Raw genomic sequence first — 23,346 nt, forward strand, 5'->3', positions numbered from 1 at the left:
AAACCTTTAATGTGAAAGAATTGTATTCCCTTTAAAGTTTAACTAAGTCATTGGCCCGCCCCTGTGAGCACAGACATGATCTGGCGTCATAGACCCGCCTTTTCTATTGTTACGAATAAAACCCCTCCTGTGGAAATCCTCTTCAGACTAAGCAAACCCACAGCGTGAGCTGTGATTGCGAATAGCTATTGTATTCCTAACCATACCACGTGGAGCATGGGCTGCACGGCTGGAAATGGTTAAACTCTGAGACTATCGATCCCTACAGAATAAGAGCAAATCTTAGATAATAATTACTAGTCTGCAGCTAGAAATGATGTCAACCTGGGATGCGAAGACCGACAACCGCAGAAACATCTATCTATGAGAACATTTCTGAAGGGTACTCTGAAGTATCCATTCTAACCACGAAAGACTTTGATATTCAGGGAAGCAGAGAGAGAGAGACGCTCGGACGAACTCTCCAACAGACAGACAGACGATCCAACAGAGATCACGACGACACACTGGGCGTAAATATATATTGATTGCAATTAATTCCCGAAAGAGTGAGCGTTCATGTGCAAAGGATTAGCATTTCAATTAATATAATTATCAACTGTGTAGTGACTCCTTTTGTCTTTTCCGCCCTCTTCAGTCCACACCCACTTCCCTTTGTCCACCAAGCCGTCATATCGGCTTAGCCCAATAGGGAACCTCCCCTATCATTTCCTTGTAACCATAACTGTTGTTTGTTTATGCATTTCTGTGATTAGTTAGTTAGTTAGTAAATAAATGATTAAGACAATTGGTGTATGGATGATTCATAGTAAAGGCTGGGTTCGTGCAGATAACCAACAATTTACGACGTTTGGAATGAAAATAACGTGAGGTATAGAATAATTCATTAATTAGATGACTAATTCATCAGATATTAAAATATCTGAAGAGTTATATTAGGAAAATTATAACTTTGTAATCTGAAGATTTTCCTTGGTGCCCCGACTTCCTAGTTAATTACATTAACATGATACGTTTAATCACGTAATAATATTTACAGAGAATTGATTTAATAAAATAACAGTCTTCACTTTAATGATGCCAAAGACACAACAATTGTTTTGGGTCATGAGAAATGTGATTTATTAAACAACGGGAAGTTGTGTGACTAAACATAACCTATATTAACTTAACCTATAATAACAGAACCTATATTAACATAACCTATAACCTTTATTAACTTCACCTATATTAACTTCACCTATGTTAACATAACTTATAACCTTTATTAACTTCATCTATATTAACTTCACCTATATTAACTTCACCTATAACCTTTATTAAATTAACCTACAGTTGAAGTTGGAAGTTTACATACACCTTAGCCAAATACATTTAAACTCAGTTCTTCACAATTCCTGATCACCACTTTATTTTAATAATGTGGAATGTCAGAATAATATTAGAGAAGGATTATTTATTTCAGCTTTTATATCTTTTATCACATTCCCAGTGGGTCAGAAGTTTACATACACTCACTTAGTATTTGGTAGCATTGCCTTTCAATTGTTTAACTTGGGTCAAACGTTTCGGATAGCCTTCCACAAGCTTCCCACAATAAGTTGGATGAATTTTGGCCCATTCCTCTTGACAGAGCTGGTGTAACTGAGTCAGGTTTGCAGGCCTCCTTGCTCGCACATGCTTTTTCAGTTCTGCCAACAAATTTTCAATGGGATTGAGGTCAGGGCTTTGTGATGGCCACTCCAACACCTTGACGTGTTGTCCTTAAGCCATTTTGTCACAACTTTGGAAGTATGCTTGGGGTCAATGTCCATTTGGAAGACCCATTTGCGACCAAGCTTTAACTTCCTGACTGATGTCTTGAGATGTTGCTTCAATATAGCCACATAATTTTCCTTAATCATGATGCAATCTATTTTGGGAAGTGCACCAGACCCTCCTGCAGCAAAGCACCCCCACAACATGATGCTGCCACCCCCGTGCTTCACAGTTGGGATGGTGTTTTTTGGCTTGCAAGCCTCCCTCTTTTTCCTCCAAACATAACGATGGTGATTATGGTCAAACAGTTCTATTTTTGTTTCATCAGACCAGAGGACATTTCTCCAAAAAGTACGATCTTTGTTCCCATGTGCAGTTGCAAACCTTAGTCTGGCTTTTTTATGACGGTTTTGGAGCAGTGGCTTCTTCCTTGCTGAGCGGCCTTTCAGGTTATGTTGATATAGGACTCATTTTACTCTGGATATAGGTACTTTGTACCGGTTTCCTCCAGCATCATCACAAGGTCCTTTGCTGTTGTTCTGGGTTTGATTTTCACTTTTCGCACCAAAGTACGTTCATCTCTAGGAGACAGAACACATCTCCTTCCTGAGCGGTATGACGGCTGCGTGGTCCCATGGTGTTTATACTTGCGTACTATTGTTTGTACAGATGAACGTGGTACCTTCAGGCGTTTGGAAATAGCTCCCAAGGATGAACCAGACTTGTGGAGGTCTAACATTTTTTTCTGAGATCTTGGCTGATTTCTTTTAATTTTGCCATGATGTCAAGCAAAGAGGCACTGAGTTTGAAGGTAGGCCTTGAAATACATCCACAGGTACACCTCCAATTGACTCAAATGATGTCAATTAGCCTATCAGAAGCTTCTAAAGCCATTACATAATTTTCTGGAATTTTCCAAGCTGTTTAGAGGCACAGTCAACTTAGTGTATGTAAACTTCTGACCCACTGGAATTGTGGAACAGTGAATTATTAGTGAAATAATCTGTCTGTAAACAATTGTTGGAAAAATTACTTGTGACAGGTATAAAGTAGATGTCCTAACCGACTTGCCAAACTATAGTTTGTTAACAAGAAATTTGAGGAGTGGTTGAAAAACGAGTTTTAATGACTCCAAACTAAGTGTATGTAAACTTCCGACTTCAACCGTATATTAACTTCACCTATATTAACTTAACCTATAACCTTTATTAACTTAACCTATAACCTTTATTAACTTAACCTATAACCTTTATTAACTTAACCTATATTAACTTAACCTTTATTAATGTCACCTATATTAACATAACCTATATTAACATAACCTATATTAACGTCACCTATATTAACATAACCTTTATTAACTTCACCTATATTAACTTCACCTATATTAACTTCACCTATATTAACTTCACCTATATTAACTTCACCTATATTAACATAACCCATATTAACTTAACCTATATTAACATAACCCATATTAACTTAGCCTATAACCTTTATTAACTTAACCTATATTAACATAACCTATATTAACTTCACCTATATTAACATAACCCATATTAACTTAACCTATAACCTATATTAACATAACCTATAATAACATAACCTATAATAACATAACCTATATTAACATAACCTATATTAACATAATCCATATTATCTTCACCTATATTAACTTCACCTATATTAACTTCACCTATATTAACTTCACCTATATTAACTTCACCTATATTAACTTCACCTATATTAACTTCACCTATATTAACTTCACCTATATTCAGTCTCCAAGAAAGAGAATTACACCGCAGCACTATTCATTACACACACACACACACAAAAACGCACGCACGCATGCACACACACACACACACACACACACACACACACACACACACTCTTCTTATGACTAAGATAGGAGGCACATCCACCAGTCATTCATCATCACCATAGCTTAGCCTACATACTGTATTACACCATCATGATGTATAAATGTAGATCCAGTAGACAGGATCTCATTTCTGTTCAGTCTGGGCTGCCTCCCAGACGCCTGGCTGTATTTAAAGGGATTAGGACGGCTGTTAGGCTTGCTGATTCCCACACAAAGCAACCACATCACATTTACATCCAGACAGCTTTTGTAAATGCCTTGTACATATCAAATGCAATATTTCTGCTTTCAGATTTTCTATCCACCATATCATAAATGTGGTGACGTTGATGTGTCATTTTATTATGGTTTAGTGACTGTTGGAACGTGAGGCACAGACATCTTTGATGACTGACATCATCTGGACAAAATAATGTATGAATTCAACCCTCACATACAGTTTTTGAGTGTAGAAATGCCGTTGTTTTGTGTGCTTCCCAGCAAGTCAAACTCGCCTGGAAAAAAATATTTTACTGCATTAAATTGGAATATCAAATGCCATGCGTCCTCATCACCAGGGAAAGGACATTACTTTGTGTAGGCTTGATCACTTTCTACTGTATCTGTACTAGTCTGGTTCATTCTGTTGTTTCTGTGTCTTTCAGTAGACTGGTTCACGTACACACCTGTCAGCAACATATCCATCAACCTCTCAAATCAATCATGAACTTATCCATCAACCTGTCAAATCAATCATGAACTGATCCATCAACCTGTCAAATCAATCAAGAACTGATCCATCAACCTGTCAAATCAATCATGAACTGATCCATCAACCTGTCAAATCAATCATGAACTGATCCATCAACCTGTCAAATCAATCATGAACTGATCCATCAACCTGTCAAATCAATCATGAACTGATCCATCAACCTGTCAAATCAATTATGAACGGATCCATCAACCTGTCAAATCAATTATGAACGGATCCATCAACCTGTCAAATCAATTATGAACTGATCCATCAACCTGTCAAATCAATCAAGAACTGATCCATCAACCTGTCAAATCAATCATGAACTGATCCATCAACCTGTCAAATCAATCAACAACATATCCATCAACCTGTCAAATCAATCATGAACTGATCCATCAACCTGTCAAATCAATCATGAACTGATCCATCAACCTGTCAAATCAATCAACAACATATCCATCAACCTGTCAAATCAATCATGAACTGATCCATCAACCTGTCAAATCAATCATGAACTGATCCATCAACCTGTCAAATCAATCATGAACTGATCCATCAACCTGTCAAATCAATCAACAACATATCCATCAACCTGTCAAATCAATCAACAACATATCCATCAACCTGTCAAATCAATTATGAACTGATCCATCAACCTGTCAAATCAATCATGAACTGATCCATCAACCTGTCAAATCAATCATGAACTGATCCATCAACCTGTCAAATCAATCATGAACTGATCCATCAACCTGTCAAATCAATCAACAACATATCCATCAACCTGTCAAATCAATTATGAACTGATCCATCAACCTGTCAAATCAATCATGTCTGAATAGAAGGCCCTGAGGTCCCTCACTGTAAAGGGGGAAGAACAACAGATTTAGGGCAGTTTCGTGGAAAATCTGCAAAAAAAAAGGTAATTTCCAATTAACAGACATACAGTATGTACTGTATGGCGTGAATGCATTCTCTGCAATGCGTGAACATTGCCTATAAATTTCAATCACACTATAGTCCGTTACTTCGGCAATACGGTTTGAATCCAAACCTTAGAGCGTATTATAGGATCTCTGTGGGAATAACTTCCTTTATAGTGACCAATCTGTCTTTTACACCAAACCGGCAGCATTCCTTTTCATTAAACCAACATCTTATGACACGCCTGGCATCATCTTCTTAATCAAATCTTTTAGATCAAGCCAGCAGGCAAAAACATCATCCACATGTATCTGCTCTGTATAGAATAAAACAGGGTGCCAGTCTCCAGTCTGGTGACATGCATTAACTCATTAGAGCCATGTTATGGTGTGTTACAGAGACAGAGAGACAGAGAGACAGAGAGACAGAGAGACAGACAGACAGACAGACAGACAGGACAGACAGACAAACAGACAGGACAGCGACTCCTTCATCCTCCTCCCTCTTCCCTCCCTCTTCCTCCTTCTCTGCTCCTTCCTTCCTTTCCACGTCTCTGCTCAATTCTCTACATTACCACCCTAACTGCCATGGCAACGGCCGGAGGGACTAGTTTAAGGGTGGGCCATGGTGTGTTCAGCAGAGGTCAGAGGGTGGCGAGCGGGGACCACCTCCTGAAAGCCACAGAAAGCCTGCTCCTTTGTTAAAAACACAATTGGGACCTGTTTCCCAGGCAACCATGCAGTGTATCTCGCATGGGGGAAGGGGAGGGAGTGAAAGACAAAAGACAGATACGGAAGAGGAGAGAGAAGGATAGGCCACCTCCTCCTTCAGATAGCCAGCCCTGTCATTCACATAACTGTTAAAAATAACACACACACAAGTTGTTGTTTAGCCAGAGAGTGAGATAGAGAGATTGCAAAATAACATTACATTTGTAATGTCTTTATTCTTTTGGAACTGTAATGTTTACTGTACATTTTTATTGTTTATTATCTAGTTCACTTGCTTTGGCAATGTAAACATATGTTTCCCATGCCAATAGAGCCCTTAAATTGAATTTTGAGAGAGAGAGAGAGAGAGAGAGAGAGAGAGAGAGAGAGAGAGAGAGAGAGAGAGAGAGAGAGAGAGAGAGAGAGAGAGAGAGAGAGAGAGAGAGAGAGAGAGAGGACCCTCCATTCAGTTTAGCGTTGTAAGCAGTATATTTGACACTGTTTTATGAGGGTTTGGGTCAGATTGAGCTGAGATTATCAAACCATGACATGGAACATATATTCCGCGCTAGCTACTAGCTATATGTTATCTGCACACTGTGCATGTCTGTCTGACGGTCATCAGAGACCACAGTCTTTTACATGGATTCACAGCGAATGGGTGTGTAAACCTTATCTGTAGAGGATACAAATGTATGTAAAATAAGGCATAAGGGTATTAAATGGGAATTAAAATAATTCATAATTATATTCAACTATTATTTGTTCATTATTGCTACATGACCGTTGCATAAATACAGAAAGTATTACATTCAGTCAGCTATACTGTCTATTCCACCAAACATTCAATAATCTAATGGTAAAGGCTAGCCAATACAAGACAAGCAGAAAACTAGAATCAGCCACCATCCATCCCTATGGCCCCCATACTTGATGGTTATACCACCATTACCAGATTTCTGGCACACTCTAAAAATGCTGGGTTGTTTGGATGTCCCAACTGCTGGGTTGTTTGGATGTCCCAACTGCTGGGTTGCAGGCATTGGCTCACTTAGTTGGGTTGTTGATGCTGGGTTATTGACTTATGACCCAGCAGGTCAGCTCAGAAGACTGGAAACACAGCTTAGTAGAGGCATGGCTTTCATAAAGTTTGTTTTGGCCATCTGTGAGAGTAAATGTCATTCCGGTTCATCTGTTCTGTTGTATTGATATCACATGTAAAGGTTGAACACTGAAACCTTTGTAGCTTTAATGAGACTTACACAAGTGTATGAGTTGGGGCCTAGTGGTTAGAGCGGTGGGCCAGTAACCAAAAGGTTGCCGGATCGATTCCCCGAGCTGACAAGGTAAAAATCTGTCATTCTGCCCCTGGGCAAGGCAGTTAACTCACTGTTCCCCGGGTGCTGTGGATGTCGATTAAGGCAACCCCCTGCACCTCTCTGATTCAGAGGGGCTGGGTTAAATGGCATTCAGTTGTACAACTGACTAGGTATCCCCTTTTCCTCAAGAGCCTATGTATATCCCAATGTTGGGATAGTTACCACTTTGTTACAATATGTAAATAATAATGATGTTAATTTTATATTAAAATATGTAACGTGCAAAAATAATCAAGGAAAATGTAAATTTGCAGTGGACAAACTTGGGTAGGGGGCAGTATTTTCACCTCCGGATGAAAATTGTGCCCAAAGTAAACCGCCTGTTACTCAGGCCCAGAAGCTGGGATATGCATATAATTGCTAGATGTGGATAGAAAATACTCTAAAGTTACTAAAACTGTTAAAATATTGTCTGTGAGTATAACAGAACTGATATGGCAAGCGAAACCCCGAGGACAAACCATCCGGGGGGAAAAAAATTGAGGTCATTGGATTTTCCAATGGGTTTCTATGGGATACCCTTATTATTAGGAACCTGGTTGCAGTTCCTATGGCTTCCACTAGATGTCAACAGTCTTTAGAAATTGTTCGATGTTTTTCTTTTGAGAAATGAAGAAGTAGTCCTATTTATTGTAAGTGTCACTCCAGGTGGACTCTACTGTTTTGGTGCGCGTGAACTGGAGCGCGCCTCATGTTGTTTTTATCCGGTATTAGAAACAGTTTATTCCATCTTAAATTTGATCGATTATTTACGTTTTAGGGTACCTGAGGTTGGATTAGGAACGTGGTTTGAAATGTTTGGACCAAGTTTACAGGTAACTTATTAGATACTTTGTATGCATGTTGAAACCGGTGTATTTCTGAATCAAATGCGCCAAATAAATTGACATTTTTGGGACATAAAGAAGGACATTATCGAACAAAAGGACCATTTGTGATGTTTCTGGGACATTTTGGAGTGCCAATAGAAGACGATCTTCAAAGGTAAGGCATTAATTATATCGCTATTTCTGACTTTTGTGGCACACCTGCCTGGTTGAAATATGATTTTCATGTGTTTGTATGCGGGGCGCTGTCCTCAGATAATCGCATGGTTTGCTTTCGCCGTAAAGCCTTTTTGAAATCTGACACAGCGGCTGGATTAACAAGAAGTTAAGCTTTATTTTGATGAATAACACATATATTTTCAAGAATGTTAAATATTTGAATTTGATATTTTTGAATTTCGTGCTCTGCAGTTTCACCGGATGTTGGCCAGGTGGGACGCTACCGCCCCACCTGCCCATAAGAAGTTAACATTATGAACTCTGACATGTTGCCAAAAAAAGTGATCTGAAAACCACGCCCCTAATAGAACATGCCTCCTGGAAATAACCTGTGGATTACATTTAAAAAGACCCAGCTGCTGGGTCAGCTCCGCATGAAAGTGAATAAAAAGCCAACTGATGGTTAAATTAACCTATGTTTGGGTAATCCAAACAACCCAACGTGTTGGGTTATTTACGCATGTGTTCTGGCCAATATTTACCCAGTGCTGGGTTACCGAATAACCCAAATTGGGTTGTTTTTATCCCAACATTTTTTAGAGTGCATGTTTACATCACTATGTAATCTATCTATCTCCTTTCTCTGTTCTACCCATGCCAGTCAGATCTACCACAGAGTCTCACTGACTGACTGACTGACTGATTATTTATTTTGAGAGACACTTTTTGGTCCAAAATGGTCAGCTACCGAAGAGCCAAAAACCGAAAGGCAAAATGAAAGACACTATATTTGAGGATGGTTTATTAAATTAGGGTTGGGGGCTGTAGACACAGAGTGTTCTCCTCCAGAGACAAGTGCTAGCCAGTGATGGTACTAATGTCCCAGCCATGAAGGTTTTTAAAGAAATACCACTTCAGAGGGGTATCTCTCCAGACAGGGATGAAAGGAAGCCATTTGTTCTCATCCAAGTCACAATTTCTCCATGCTATAAGACATTAAATACATAAAAAATGAATCATCATTATCATGGCTATTGAGTGGATCTAATTCCCTTTCAAATCAACCGTCAATCCTCATTTGACTTTTCTCTTCCTAAAGGCTCTAGTGTTCTCCCATCGACCAGTCGGCCATGCCGAAGCTAGTAGACAACATGGTGTGTTGTCATCATCATCTACTGGGATTCATGTGTTTTCCAAACATCAAACTAGCTTTTGAATGCGCTAACAGAGACATGCTTGTGTGAAAGCATGTCTAATCAAACTGAACAGTTGTGTCTAACCAAAAGCCTCTAGTGTACATTCAAACAAAACAAGTGTAAAAACCATGGGCTGAAAGACAACAGTGAAGATTCACTCACCTGGCTTGTAATATAGTAGTTACAAAAGTTGGTTGGTTCATAGGGAACTAGGGCCGTTTTGTACTTTGTAAATTTATGCTAGTCATTTTAAGGACAAATACAATGACTGCTATGGGTTATGAATCACAACCGACTAAACCCCTCTAACCTTGGTTGGGATCTCAGGAATGGCATCATGGGAATGTGGTGGGATATTTAAAAGGGATAAGCTGTGTTGATTCAGAGCAGATGTGATGCCTCTATCTCCTGAGGCTAGGGCACATTTAGAGCAGAGGTCTCTCTCTCTCTCTCTCTCTCATTTCACCTTTATTTAACCAGGTAGGCTAGTTGAGAACAACTAGCCTCTCATTTACAACTTTTTTTCATTTACAAAAGATGAACCTAAGAGGCAATGCATCTGCTCTCTGATTGAGTTCATATGCCAACAATCAAGCCGGTTACATAAAATGGGGTTCATAGTCTTTAAAGCAGATATGACTTGAAATTGTCTCTAGTTGCTGTTGGCCTGTCTGTCACAACAGAAACAGCAGGTTGCTGGTGGCCTGTCTGTCACAACAGAAACAGCAGGTTGCTGTTGGCCTGTCTGTCACAACAGAAACAGCAGGTTGCTGTTGGCCTGTCTGTCACAACAGAAACAGCAGGTTGCTGTTGGCCTGTCTCCCACAACAGAAACAGCAGGTTGCTGGTGGCCTGTCTCCCACAACAGAAACAGCAGGTTGCTGGTGGCCTGTCTGTCACAACAGAAACAGCAGGTTGCTGGTGGCCTGTCTCCCACAACAGAAACAGCAGGTTGCTGTTGGCCTGTCTGTCACAACAGAAACAGCAGGTTGCTGTTGGCCTGTCTGTCACAACAGAAACAGCAGGTTGCTGGTGGCCTGTCTCCCACAACAGAAACAGCAGGTTGCTGGTGGCCTGTCTCCCACAACAGAAACAGCAGGTTGCTGGTGGCCTGTCTCCCACAACAGAAACAGCAGGTTGCTGGTGGCCTGTCTCCCACAACAGAAACAGCAGGTTGCTGGTGGCCTGTCTGTCACAACAGAAACAGCAGGTTGCTGTTGGCCTGTCTGTCACAACAGAAACAGCAGGTTGCTGGTGGCCTGTCTCCCACAACAGAAACAGCAGGTTGCTGTTGGCCTGTCTCCCACAACAGAAACAGCAGGTTGCTGTTGGCCTGTCTCCCACAACAGAAACAGCAGGTTGCTGTTGGCCTGTCTCCCACAACAGAAACAGCAGGTTGCTGGTGGCCTGTCTCCCACAACAGAAACAGCAGGTTGCTGTTGGCCTGTCTCCCACAACAGAAACAGCAGGTTGCTGTTGGCCTGTCTCCCACAACAGAAACAGCAGGTTGCTGTTGGCCTGTCTCCCACAACAGAAACAGCAGGTTGCTGTTGGCCTGTCTCCCACAACAGAAACAGCAGGTTGCTGTTGGCCTGTCTCCCACAACAGAAACAGCAGGTTGCTGTTGGCCTGTCTCCCACAACAGAAACAGCAGGTTGCTGTTGGCCTGTCTCCCACAACAGAAACAGCAGGTTGCTGTTGGCCTGTTTCCCACAACAGAAACAGCAGGTTGCTGTTGGCCTGTCTCCCACAACAGAAACAGCAGGTTGCTGTTGGCCTGTCTCCCACAACAGAAACAGCAGGTTGCTGGTGGCCTGTCTGTCACAACAGAAACAGCAGGTTGCTGGTGGCCTGTCTGTCACAACAGAAACAGCAGGTTGCTGGTGGCCTGTCTCCCACAACAGAAACAGCAGGTTTCTGAGAGGAACCATTTAAAGTTGCAGCTGACTACTAGACCAGCACGCAATTCACTTCACAGCCTCACTTAATAGTTGATGGTTTTAAAAATGGTCTCAAAATAAATGTTAAAAGTTCATTTATCCCATAATGTTTTGGTAATACGTTCTCAGTCCCCTGGGTTAGAGGAGTCGACTGAACGTAGGCTACCGCTTTGACATTATCAACAATGATTACCAGTTACCCATGGCAGCGCTGTCTGCTACTGTTACCATGTCCATGGGGCAGACAGACAGACCACTGAGTCTGGCACTGATAAGGACAGTACAGTTACAGTCTCTTCATCCAGACACACAGTACTCCTCAAGCACTTGATTAAACCCAGCAGCAATAATCTTACTATCCCAACTAAATGCCTGAAATGAGAGAGAGAGAGAGAGAGAGAGAGAGAGAGAGAGAGAGAGAGCGATGAAAAACAGTGAGTCAGTGTTTACCTCCATGGCGAGCGCGGCGGTCTGCTGGTCGTAGTGGTTGAGGTGGTTGGGCATGAAGGTGGAGTTATAGGGCAGCCCCTGACACAGACGCAGGGTGATAGGTTCACAGGTGAACATGCTGTGGCTCCCAGCTGCAGACTCCATGGGGATGGCCTCCACCACCGCTGGAGCCATCAGCATGGACACACACAGCACCCACAGCAGCTCCATGGTCCCCGCAGGCTGGTGCACGGACAGGGACAGGGTTAGGGAAGAACCCAGGCTGCGGACAGGGACAGGCTGAATCATCAGCCTCATTCACAAAGCAGTAGGTTGTTGACGGAGAGCAAAGGGTTGGGATACAGGTAAGTGGCGATCAGGGGAGAGACTGAGCAAGTTCCTGGTCTCAGAGTGTACCAGTCTGTGTGTGTAAAAAGATGGCCGCCATGGCTGAGGCTGACTGTCTCCATCACCCTCTTGAATCATAATCACCTGAGCATGAGGCCTGGCTTTGGGTTGTCTGACCACAGGAGTCCCCTTCTCACCACATACACACTTTATAAACAATGATTTAGATCAGAGAGTGGATCCCTGCAATAGGTGTAGATGTCAAGGGATCTGGGGCAAAAATAGACAGAAACAATTAAGTACATTGTAGCCTGAATAATACCTGATTCCAAATGTCAATAATTGCACTCGATCTGACTAAAATTATTTATACATCTTTGCACAATATTTTAAGAGGCTCTTTACAAAAAAAGTATCCATTATTGTCCTTTCATGACAATTAGAATATGGTATGTGGATATAGAATAAATTCATTAGTAAAATTTGTACACTAATTCTATCTATGTAGTAACAGTAGGCTACCATAATAGTCAGTGCTTTACTTGCGCCGGAGCAGTCCGGAGCGCCATACAAGCACTTCACAGTTTTGGGGAATTGTGTACCAGCTCCTCTATAAAACAAAGTAGACTATCGCCAGCCCAGGTTTACAGACTGAGGCAAAAAAGGTTGAAAGCAGAATGAAGGCGGGATCTGCATTAAATAGCAATGAGGAGTAGGCATTCATTTCCTGATGATGCTTTGTTCAAGTTTATTTACCGCTAATCTGTGAATCTGTTTGCCAACCTGAATGCGCGTGGTCCGCTGTTCCGAACTGTCAAATGAGGGTTTGTAAAGTCATGAAAAGATTATGGAAAGGTGTTGAAATATTTTTGTTAATGAAATTCATGAAGGCATACAATTGTAATAGTATCAATCATTTAAAGATCTACCTATCAGCCATTATCGAAATGACCCTTTAGTGATTGTATGTGTGTGTGCCAGTGAGGAGAGAGAGCGCGACATTTCAGCAGCAGGTATAAAATAATGGCAAACTAAACAGCCAATTCAAAACATAACTTGTAGCAGTTATCACGCTAGTTAACCATAGCTAACTAAGCATTAATGTGGTTGTGGCCTTTCCACTGGCACTAAATAAATCTGCACCATTGGAAAGCTATGATTCCCCTCTATTAAACGGTAGCCTTGTAATTACGAAAACGTACAAAATATTCTAAGAATAAACTAATTGACAAATAACTTGCTGTGCATAGATCTCCCCTGAAACATGAACATTTGAACCTTATAAACATGTTTAGATAGATACCTTGCTTTGAAGTAGCCAACCGTATCCATTTGATCCCTGATTCATTGAATGAGGGAATTATTTTATAAAGACAAACGTATTTGGTTCTAATGTTGCAACATGTTATATCAAGGGTGTCAACCATCCTCCAGGACAGCTCATGTGTGTGCAGCCCAAACATCAACCGCCCAACAGGACCTCACATGCATGCGGAGGACCTTGATAAACAGACGTGGGTGTTTCAGGGCTGGATCAAAAGACAAAGCTGCATGGGTTCAGACACAGCAGCCTTCCAGTGTCAATAATGCTTACGTTTCGTGTAGGCTGTAATGATAGTCATGAGCAGTTGGTTAAAAGTCATGGAAAATGTGTATGAACCGTTAACAGTGAATGATCAGAGGTCTCTATCATAATTGAATGTGAACTTCAGTGAACATTGTTTAATGGACCGACATAGAAAAAGACAGCAGCACTTCTTTCATCCCAAATCAAGCACTTATAATAACATAGTTATAGCACAGAAATGTGCATTAAATCTTGTCTCTGTGGATATGCACACACGCTGTAGGAAGATAATTATTCCCAAAAGCTCTTTTCCACAGCATTCTTTAAAGAACAGCCAACTGATCATGCACTTTCAAATATGACACGTAAGATGACCAAAATGTTGACACAATATGTGATATAAAAAAAAATTATATACCGGTAGTGTAGTCAAATTACCGTGCGTAATAGCATTTACTCACGCCTTCGGCTGGCTTTTCGTGGATTACATGCTTAGAACAATGTTACAAAACTACCGGTAGACACAACAGTGATGACATAAAAGTGTAGTAGTTTTTATTTGTCAAAGCCAGCTGGCCACTCCACCGACAACGCGTAATGGCCAAACCAATATGATCCATTCCGACAAATAAAATGTCATGAAGCAGAACAAAAGATGACGGTTGAGCTTCTTCATCTCAACTGATGTTTAATGTATGAAGGCTAGTCTACATAAACTGAATCACTACAGGCGTATCCCGATGGTAAATTGTTACCACCATCCCGCCAGCTGTATTGGCAATACATGTGTTTGCAATAAACATACAATATTTAGGCGAGTGACAGAAAATATAATCAAATAAGGTTTACCTTTCTCTTGGTAGTTTTTTTCTACGTGTAGGGGTTTTCGCCGCTCCCGGAGCCCGTAACAATGAGTGAATAGCCCACTCCTCTACTCCTCTCCTATCAGGTTTACGAATGCGATAATGTTGTCGAAGAGGGAGAGCGCGCATTAAACGCGGACGCGCCAATTGAAACCAATGCCTTTTCTATCTTGCAGTAGTTGTGTGTAGCCCTATGAATATGTTCTAATATATACGCTAGCCTACTGAAAACAAAATACTATTTCAGTTTTGAAATTACAAAATTACTTTTTGAATTGGTTTTACACATTTGTGTGACCCACTGAAGGCCTATACCTGGAATAAAATAAAAACTATGTGGAGAACATATTTCTCTATTTTTTACGTTTTTATTTTATTCCAGGAAGAGGCCTTTAATGGGGCACACACACGTGTAAATAGTATAAGCTATTACTTCATATTGCAACACGATGCACATGCATGGGGCTCCTTGTGTGTGAGTGTGTGTGGATTGTATTTCGGTCGGTGGCAACAGCGCCACCCTTGTGTGTCAAGCGGTGTTTGTGCCGCTCATGTCATTGCTCTTGACGACGCAAAGCGGCGACGGTGACAGGGCTGGATAGAAAGGGGGAGGTGAACCCTAGGCAGGGACGCTGCCAGGGATTTTGGGCCCCATGAAAAGATATCACATTGGGCCTCACCACCACAGTCCACATCAACCCTGCACATTTGCTGTAACCACACTCCTCCAGAACCCAATCGACCCATTCAAAGCTTCTAATAACTCTAATTTTGCAGGCTTGCAACTCTCTTGTAGTCCAATATTTACTGTATGATATTTACTGACAGTGAGCTGTGAAAATATAACACTGTGCAGACATGCATGTAACATTCTGCATACAGTGGAATTCACTATTTGATGCAAGACTGATACCCTCTATAAGAAATGTGCTAAAAGCCATCTTTTACTGTCTAAATGTCATTTTAATGGTACAATTCTTGAATGGAAAATTCTCTTAACATTAATGAATAACTTAAAATAAATATAACTTAAATATACATTAACCTTTTCAATTAAAATAAATTAACATGATCATCTATAGAATGATGTAACAAACAAAATAATAAAATCAGCAGCAAATTTCCAGAACTAAGTATACATACCAACTAGAAAATAAGCAGCTGTAAAAGTGGAAATGGAAAATGGAAATGAAAAGGCCTGCTGGTGGCGCTAGAAGAAAGGTCAAGAGGTCACTAAATCAATAGGTTTCTTTCACTTGGGGTCTTGAATGTGCACAACAAATTTTATGGCAATCCAGACTGCAAAGCCTGTCCTGGGACATAGCGGACCTCAAATCGTTTAAAAAAAAATCCGTTTTAGTTTACTGAAAGCTCTCTCGCCACCAGCAACAGTCACAGGCAGTGTGCAAAATATATGTAAAGCAATGCACACTTCTCCAAAAATGCTTTGCAGCTGCATCTTACAAATTGCATTCAGGAGACCAAGCAGGGACAAGTTAGGGGGGAAAGTGGCACCATATCCAGTGTTCAGGTGTATTACTTCATGTTGAAACTCAGGTGTAAGATCTCTGGAACACTTCATGATCACTGGTTGGCACACAGAAGGGACTTTATCCTCACTAATCTGTCCAACTTTCAGAACAGCAGAAAATGATTCTACCATTTTTGCAGTGGTGTGGAACCTAGTGTCCAAGTCACTTATGATGTTGTCCATAGCAGTAAAAACAGTGTTCCGAAACACTGTTGCTGCACTGTCCTGAGCTGTCTCCTCTTGAGAGGTCACATCATGGAATCTCTTCCTTTTCCTCTGGCGGCTGTGTTCCTTGCTAAATTGAGGTGCAACATCCATTTGTGTAGCAGTCACTGTTGCCTCAGACAGGAGAGACTCCCATCCATCTCTAAGAGCCTGCATCTTTTCCTTTAAGGCTCTGATATTGGCTGCCTCCTGGTCAAGTGCAATTTTTCCTGACTGGAGAATCACATTCCTGTCCTCAATGCATTTCAGTACCTGCAATTATGCCAACTGGCATGTCATTCAACACAATGCTGCTCACCTCCTTCTTCAGTTGGGAGTAGGGCTGGTTCAGGGCTATGGGGATGGGGAGACAGGGCTGGTTCAGGGCTATGGGGATGGGGAGACAGGGCTGGTTCAGGGCTATGGGGATGGGGAGACAGGGCTGGTTCAGGGCTATGGGGATGGGGAGACAGGGCTGGTTCAGGGCTATGGGGATGGGGAGACAGGGCTGGTTCAAGGCTATGGGGATGGGGAGACAGGGCTGGTTCAAGGCTATGGGGATGGGGAGACAGGGCTGGTTCAGGGGTATGGGGATGGGGAGACAGGGCTGATTCAGGGGCATGGGGAGACAGGGCTGGTTCTGGGGGATGGGGAGACAGGGCTGGTTCAGGGCTATGGGAATGGGGAGACAGGGCTGGTTCAGGGCTATGGGGATGGGGAGATGGCTGGTTCAGGGGGATGGGGAGACAGGGCTGGTTCAGGGCTATGGGGATGGGGAGACAGGACTGGTTCAGGGCAATGGGGATGGGGAGACAGGGCTGGTTCAGGGCTATGGGGATGGGGAGGAAAAAAATGTACCTAATGTTCTAATATTTTTTTTAGGGCCCCTGTCAGTCACAGGCCCTTAGAATCTTCCCAACTTTTCCCCCCCATACGGCGCCCCTGCCCCTAGGTACAGGGGCGGAGCCAGAGGTGTGTCCGGGGTGGCACTGGACACCCCTGACATCTGATTGGCCACCCCGGGTGGCAGCCCAAAATGTAATTTGCTACTGGCAGTTTGAGGCTGATTGACATCTCATTTCAACTCTTATTGAAAGAGTCATTTATTTTGACGTTCGGCGACACATTTTCCAAATCGAGGAAGAGGGAATATTAACGTTGGTTGTGAGATACAGGAGAATAAGAAGAACATACAGAAGAAGAAGAGAGAAGAATTCCACAGCTCCACAAGCTCTTTTCGCAATTAGCGAAAGCATCATATTTGAAGTAAGTTTTAAGGTTTAGCATCAGGTTATTTAATTGTTTTTACCTTTATTTATACAGGTTTTTTCTCATTGAGATAACATCTCTTTTCCAAGAGAGACCTGGTCCAATAGCAGCAGAGGGAACAACGTTTCAGACAAAACAACTTACATACACTAACACAACATTAAACACAACTAGAAACACAGTGCTGTGGCCAGACCTAAAACCTGATTACATTCCATTTAAGATGTTGTTTTCTTGGAAGTAGGTCTTTAGCTGCCTACTAACTAAGGACTCCAGTACCTTAGACAGTACAGACAATTTTGATGTTTCCTGAACAACTTTTACGAAAGTTGAGTCGCTATGTAAATTAACGTTAGACCTTTGGCTCCATTAACAGACAGTTGATCAGGTAAGAGAGCTCGGTTCCCAATTTAGCCTAACATTATGTTTACATCTGTGCTAGTTATACACGCATATACAGCGCAGTGTCATAAGTTACAGTATACAAATGTGTTCAGCAAGTTAACATTCAGCAATTTGAAATCCATTAACTCAGTTATATTTAAGTACTTGAACTCAAAACGAACAATTGTTATAACGTTACTCAAAAGATTACCACAATTTGCAGATAGCCTGTCTGATATCTTAAAGGTGCAAGAAATTATAGCTAGCTAAGTTACTTGCTGCAGAGTAGGGCTAGCCATGATCTAACTAGTAATTTAGGCTGGTAGTTTATTGTACAGGTATGATAATGGGGATTTGTAATTAAGATTGAGATTGCACTAAAATGTGGGTAATTGGATGCTTATATGTAACCATAGACTGTCTTATTTTTGTATAGGGTCAATTAAACATGAAAAGAAAGGGAGATATCAGACTTCTTTTTAAAGAAGAACAAACAGGCAGATCAGGTGCAAACAGACCCCAGAGCAGCTCCCTACCTGAGGCTAGTCAGAATCAGTGTGGTCAGACTTCACAAGGACCCAGTCTATCACCACCAGGTCAGAGCAGCTCCCTACCTGAGGCTAGTCAGAGTCAGTGTGGTCAGACTTCACAAGGACCCAGTCTACCACCACCAGGTCAGAGCAGCTCCCTACCTGAGGCTAGTCAGAGTCAGTGTGGTCAGACTTCACAAGGACCCAGTCTACCACCACCAGGTCAGAGCAGCTCCCTACCTGAGGCTAGTCAGAGTCAGTGTGGTCAGACTTCACAAGGACCCAGTCTATCACCACCAGGTCAGAGCAGCTCCCTACCTGAGGCTAGTCAGAGTCAGTGTGGTCAGACTTCACAAGGACCCAGTCTACCACCACCAGGTCAGAGCAGCTCCCTACCTGAGGCTAGTCAGAGTCAGTGTGGTCAGACTTCACAAGGACCCAGTCTATCACCACCAGGTCAGAGCAGCTCCCTACCTGAGGCTAGTCAGAATCAGTGTGGTCAGACTTCACAAGGACCCAGTCTATCACCACCAGGTCAGAGCAGCTCCCTACCTGAGGCTAGTCAGAGTCAGTGTGGTCAGACTTCACAAGGACCCAGTCTACCACCACCAGGTCAGAGCAGCTCCCTACCTGAGGCTAGTCAGAATCAGTGTGGTCAGACTTCACAAAGACCCAGTCTACCACCACCAGGTCAGAGCAGCTCCCTACCTAAGGCTAGTCAGAATCAGTGTGGTCAGACTTCACAAGGACCCCGTCTACCACCACCAGGTCAGAGCAGCTCCCTACCTAAGGCTAGTCAGAATCAGTGTGGTCAGACTTCACAAGGACCCCGTCTACCACCACCAGGTCAGAGCATCTACCAGGCAGTCAGTCACATACCCAGTTCACAATTTAAGTTTAGCTTCAGCTTGTAATAGATGATTTTGTTAGATTAAGCTTCACTTTAAAATGTTGGTTGTTGATTCATGTATGTTCTTGTTTTGATGGCTGTGGCATTTTTATTGTGTTCAGACAGTAATGGTTCTTGTGTTATTTTAATGTAATAGATGTATCAAGGGAGATGTCATCGAGCCCCTACCAACTGCATCAAGCACCAGATATGCTGTTCCAAAAGGACCCAATGGTAGGCCAGGCCTATACTTTAAACTACACATTTTAGTTAGCAGCTGTTAGTATCTAATCTTGTGGATCCCTTAATTATACATTTCCATGGAGATATGACACATTATTTAACGTGTATTTCAGACATTTCAAGATCCAGAGAAGAGGGTCCTGTACTGCCGTGTTTGAAAACATTTCCCAGAACTCAGCATGGTACTAGGAAAAAGGCTTTCAACAGCTCCTGCTATAAGGACAATTCATGGCTTGAATATTCTGTAAGTCAAGATTCAACTTATTGTTTCGCCTGTAGGCATTTTTCTCTGCCCAATGCACCTGAATCTGCCTTCACATCACAGTCAGGTTGTTGTAACTGGAAAAAGGCGCTGTTTTTTTAGATTCTGGGTTTAAGCTCCATTCGAAGGCAGAGCATCATATCAATGCTATGTATGATTGGAATCAGCATAAAAGGGCTATTGACAGCAACTCATCAATGTTAATGTCATAACTGACGACCGGAAAAAGAAAGTGGAGGAAAACTGTACTTACAGTTGAAGTCGGAAGTTTACATACACCTTAGCCAAATACATTTCAACTCAGTTTTTCACAATTCCTGACATTTAATCCTAAGTATAAATTCCTTGTCTTAGGATCACCACTTTATTTTAAGAATGTGAAATGTCAGAATAATAGTAGAGAGAATGATTTATTTCAGCTTTTATATCTTTCATCACATTCCCAGTGGGTCAGAAGTTTACATACACTCAATTAGTATTTGGTAGCATTGCCTTTAAATTGTTTAACTTGGGTCAAATGTTTTGTGTAGCCTTCCACAAGCTTCCCACAATAAGTTGGGTGACTGAGTCAGGTTTGTAGGCCTCCTTGCTCGCACACATTTTCTATAGGATTGAGGTCAGGGCTTTGTGATGGCCATTCCAATACCTTGACTTTGTTGTCCTTAATCCATTTTGCCACAACTTTGGAACTATGCTTGGGGTCATTGTCCATTTGGAAGACCCATTTGCGACCAAGCTTTAACTTCCTGACTGATGTCTTGAGATGTTGCTTCAATATGTCCACATCATTTTCCCTCCTCATGATGTCAACTATTTTGTGAAGTGCACCAGTCCCTCCTGCAGCAAAGCACTCCCACAACATGATGCTGCCACCCCGTGCTTCACGGTTGGGTTGGTGTTCTTCGGCATGCAAGCCTCCCCCTTTTTCCTCCAAACATAACGATGGTCATTATGGCCAAACAGTTCTATTTTGTTTCATCAGACCAGAGGACATTTCTCCAAAAAGTACGATCTTTGTTCCCATGTGCAGTTGCAAACCGTAGTCTGGCTTTTTTATTGTGGTTTTGGAGCAGTGGCTTCTTCCTTGCTGAGCAACCTTTCAGGTTATGTCAATATAGCACTCATTTTACTGTGGATATAGATACTTTTGTACCTGTTTCCTCCAGCATCTTCACAAGGTCCTTTGCTGTTGTTCTGGGATTGATTTGCACTTTTCGCACCAAAGTACGTTCATCTCTAGGAGACAGAATGCGTCTCCTTCCTGAGCGGTATGACAGCTGCGTGGTCCCATGGTGTTTATACTTGCGTACTATTGTTTGTGCAGATGAACGTGGTACCTTCAGGCGTTTGGAAATTGCTCCCAAGGATGAACCAGACTTTCTCTAAGGTCTTGGCTGATTTCTTTTGATTTTGCCATGATGTCAAGCGAAGAGACACTGAGTTTGAAGGTAGGCCTTTGAAATACATCCACAGGTACACCTCCAATTGACTCAAATGATGTCAATTAGCCTATCAGAAGCTTCTAAAGCCATTACATCATTTTCTGGAATTTTCCAAGCTGTTTAAAAAGGCACAGTCAACTTAGTGTATGTAAACTTCTGACCCACTGGAATTGTGATACAGTGAATTATGAGTGGTTGGAAAAACTGACTTGTGTCATGCACAATGTAATGTCCTAACAGACTTACCAAAATGATAGTTTGTTAACAAGAAATTTGTGGAGTGGTTGAAAAACAAGTTTTAATGACTCCAACCTAAGTGTATGTAAACTTCCGACTTCAACTGCATCTACCGCTTCATGTTTTCTGATCTGATGTAAATTTTGTTGGAAGTGGTTTTATACTCTGTGGAAGAAGGGGTGGCTCTATGACGACGATGTAAACGTCTGTACTCACGGGGGCGTGGCCACTAACTAGGTAAACTTCATATGAAAATCCATACTCCCATTTAGAAGTCTAACATCACATTTCATCTTTTCACAAATAGTTTCATATGCGATCATATACGTTTCATAACATTTAGATGTAAACCCCAGAATTGAGAAGTGTACACAACCAGAGACACAGTAATGTGTGTTTCCTGTCCTTCATGAGAACACCAAATGAACCACACTCGACATGACTGTCCCTTAAGTGTCCATGGACCACTCCCACATTCTCAAAAACATACATTTGTTTAATTATTTAAACTTGATGTCCAAGTGTCTCTCTGTGTTCCACAGTTTACATTCCAATCTCAAACACTACAGAGAATAGAGGCAGCGTATTTTCCAACCGCCATAAAACAGCCGACTTCCCGCTCTCCCCCTCTACGAGAGAGCATGCTGTAGAGCTGACCCACTGTAACCTGATCCTTCAGATCGTCACAGGAGATTTATGACGAATACATACGAAACCACACTTTAATATACTGTATTATGCCATGCCCCATGTTAGTGGTATCTGTATACCTGTGTTGGCAGGTGAGTTGGCACTGGGAGGGTATAGTTGAATTGGACCAGCTGTGGATGCCCAAGTGTCTCAGACTGGGCTGGTGCATCAACTTTGTCCCGACACCGTTTGAACAGGGAGTCTGGAAGAGACACTACATAGAGACAGTACTGGAGCTCCACATCAGCAAACCTAAGGTGAGTGATTGGGGGCCTGGACAGTGTTTAAAACGACTTGTAAGGAACAGACAGTTCCTGTGACAATGTGTGTGTTCAGACTCCCTCAAAGCAGTAGTTCATCATCCCAGAGGTGACGCCCATAAACACTGTGACCTTAAACCAATAATAAAGTATCCTCAGAGAGATGGGCGATGTTCAGTGAGAGATGGGCGATGGCAGCACCACGAGGGGGTCCCAGCTGAAGGGGCTGCCCACTTGGAGGGGTACAGACATACACCCCAATGACACTGGGATTGAACTATCTAGAGAATCTGGACCCCATATAGCAATGTTCAGGTGAATGGCATTGGTCTACTAGATACGAAATTCAACAATCGTTAATTAAGGGATACTTTCTACAGGAAATCTATTCCCTCTGTGATATTTTGTTGGGCTTCATCGTTTGATGTAAACTGGCGCCGTGCTTGGCTCATTCCACACAAATTTATGGTGACCAATAAAGTGAAGGAGATCTCCTTTAAGATAATCCATAGATTCTATCCGTGTAATAGTTTGATTTCTAAATACATACTTGATGTTACTAGTGAATGCAGTTTTTGTGAACTAGAAACTGAATCTATTGAACACTTATTCTGTAATTGTTTATATAGTGAAGTGTTCTGGACTGATGTAAAACTATATCTTGGCCTCAAATTGCATACA

The 23,346-nt window shown here is 42.0% G+C and overlaps 1 protein-coding gene across 4 annotated transcripts in view; it reads right to left on the reverse strand.

Annotated features, from left to right (window-relative positions):
* LOC106608120 (frizzled-3) overlaps positions 1 to 15,177 on the reverse strand; it is a 46,786-nt gene extending 31,609 nt beyond the window's left edge. The window contains exons 1-2 of one of the 4 annotated variants that reach the window (XM_045721035.2): positions 14,711 to 15,177; positions 11,968 to 12,229 (exon numbers count right to left, since the gene is read on the reverse strand). In XM_045721035.2, the coding sequence (XP_045576991.2) occupies positions 11,968 to 12,229; positions 14,711 to 14,853 (405 nt within the window). In that variant the 5' untranslated portion in view covers positions 14,854 to 15,177. Of the gene's footprint in view, positions 1 to 11,967; positions 12,565 to 14,710 lie in introns of all 4 variants that reach the window. The other 3 variants (XM_082977015.1, XM_045721037.2, XM_045721039.2) reach the window with 3 other exon arrangements.
* Positions 15,178 to 23,346: the final 8,169 nt, after the last annotated feature.

This window comes from Salmo salar, chromosome 06 (assembly GCF_965601325.2).
Source record: "Salmo salar chromosome 06, fSalSal1, whole genome shotgun sequence".
NCBI classification, from domain to species: Eukaryota; Metazoa; Chordata; class Actinopteri; order Salmoniformes; family Salmonidae; genus Salmo; species Salmo salar.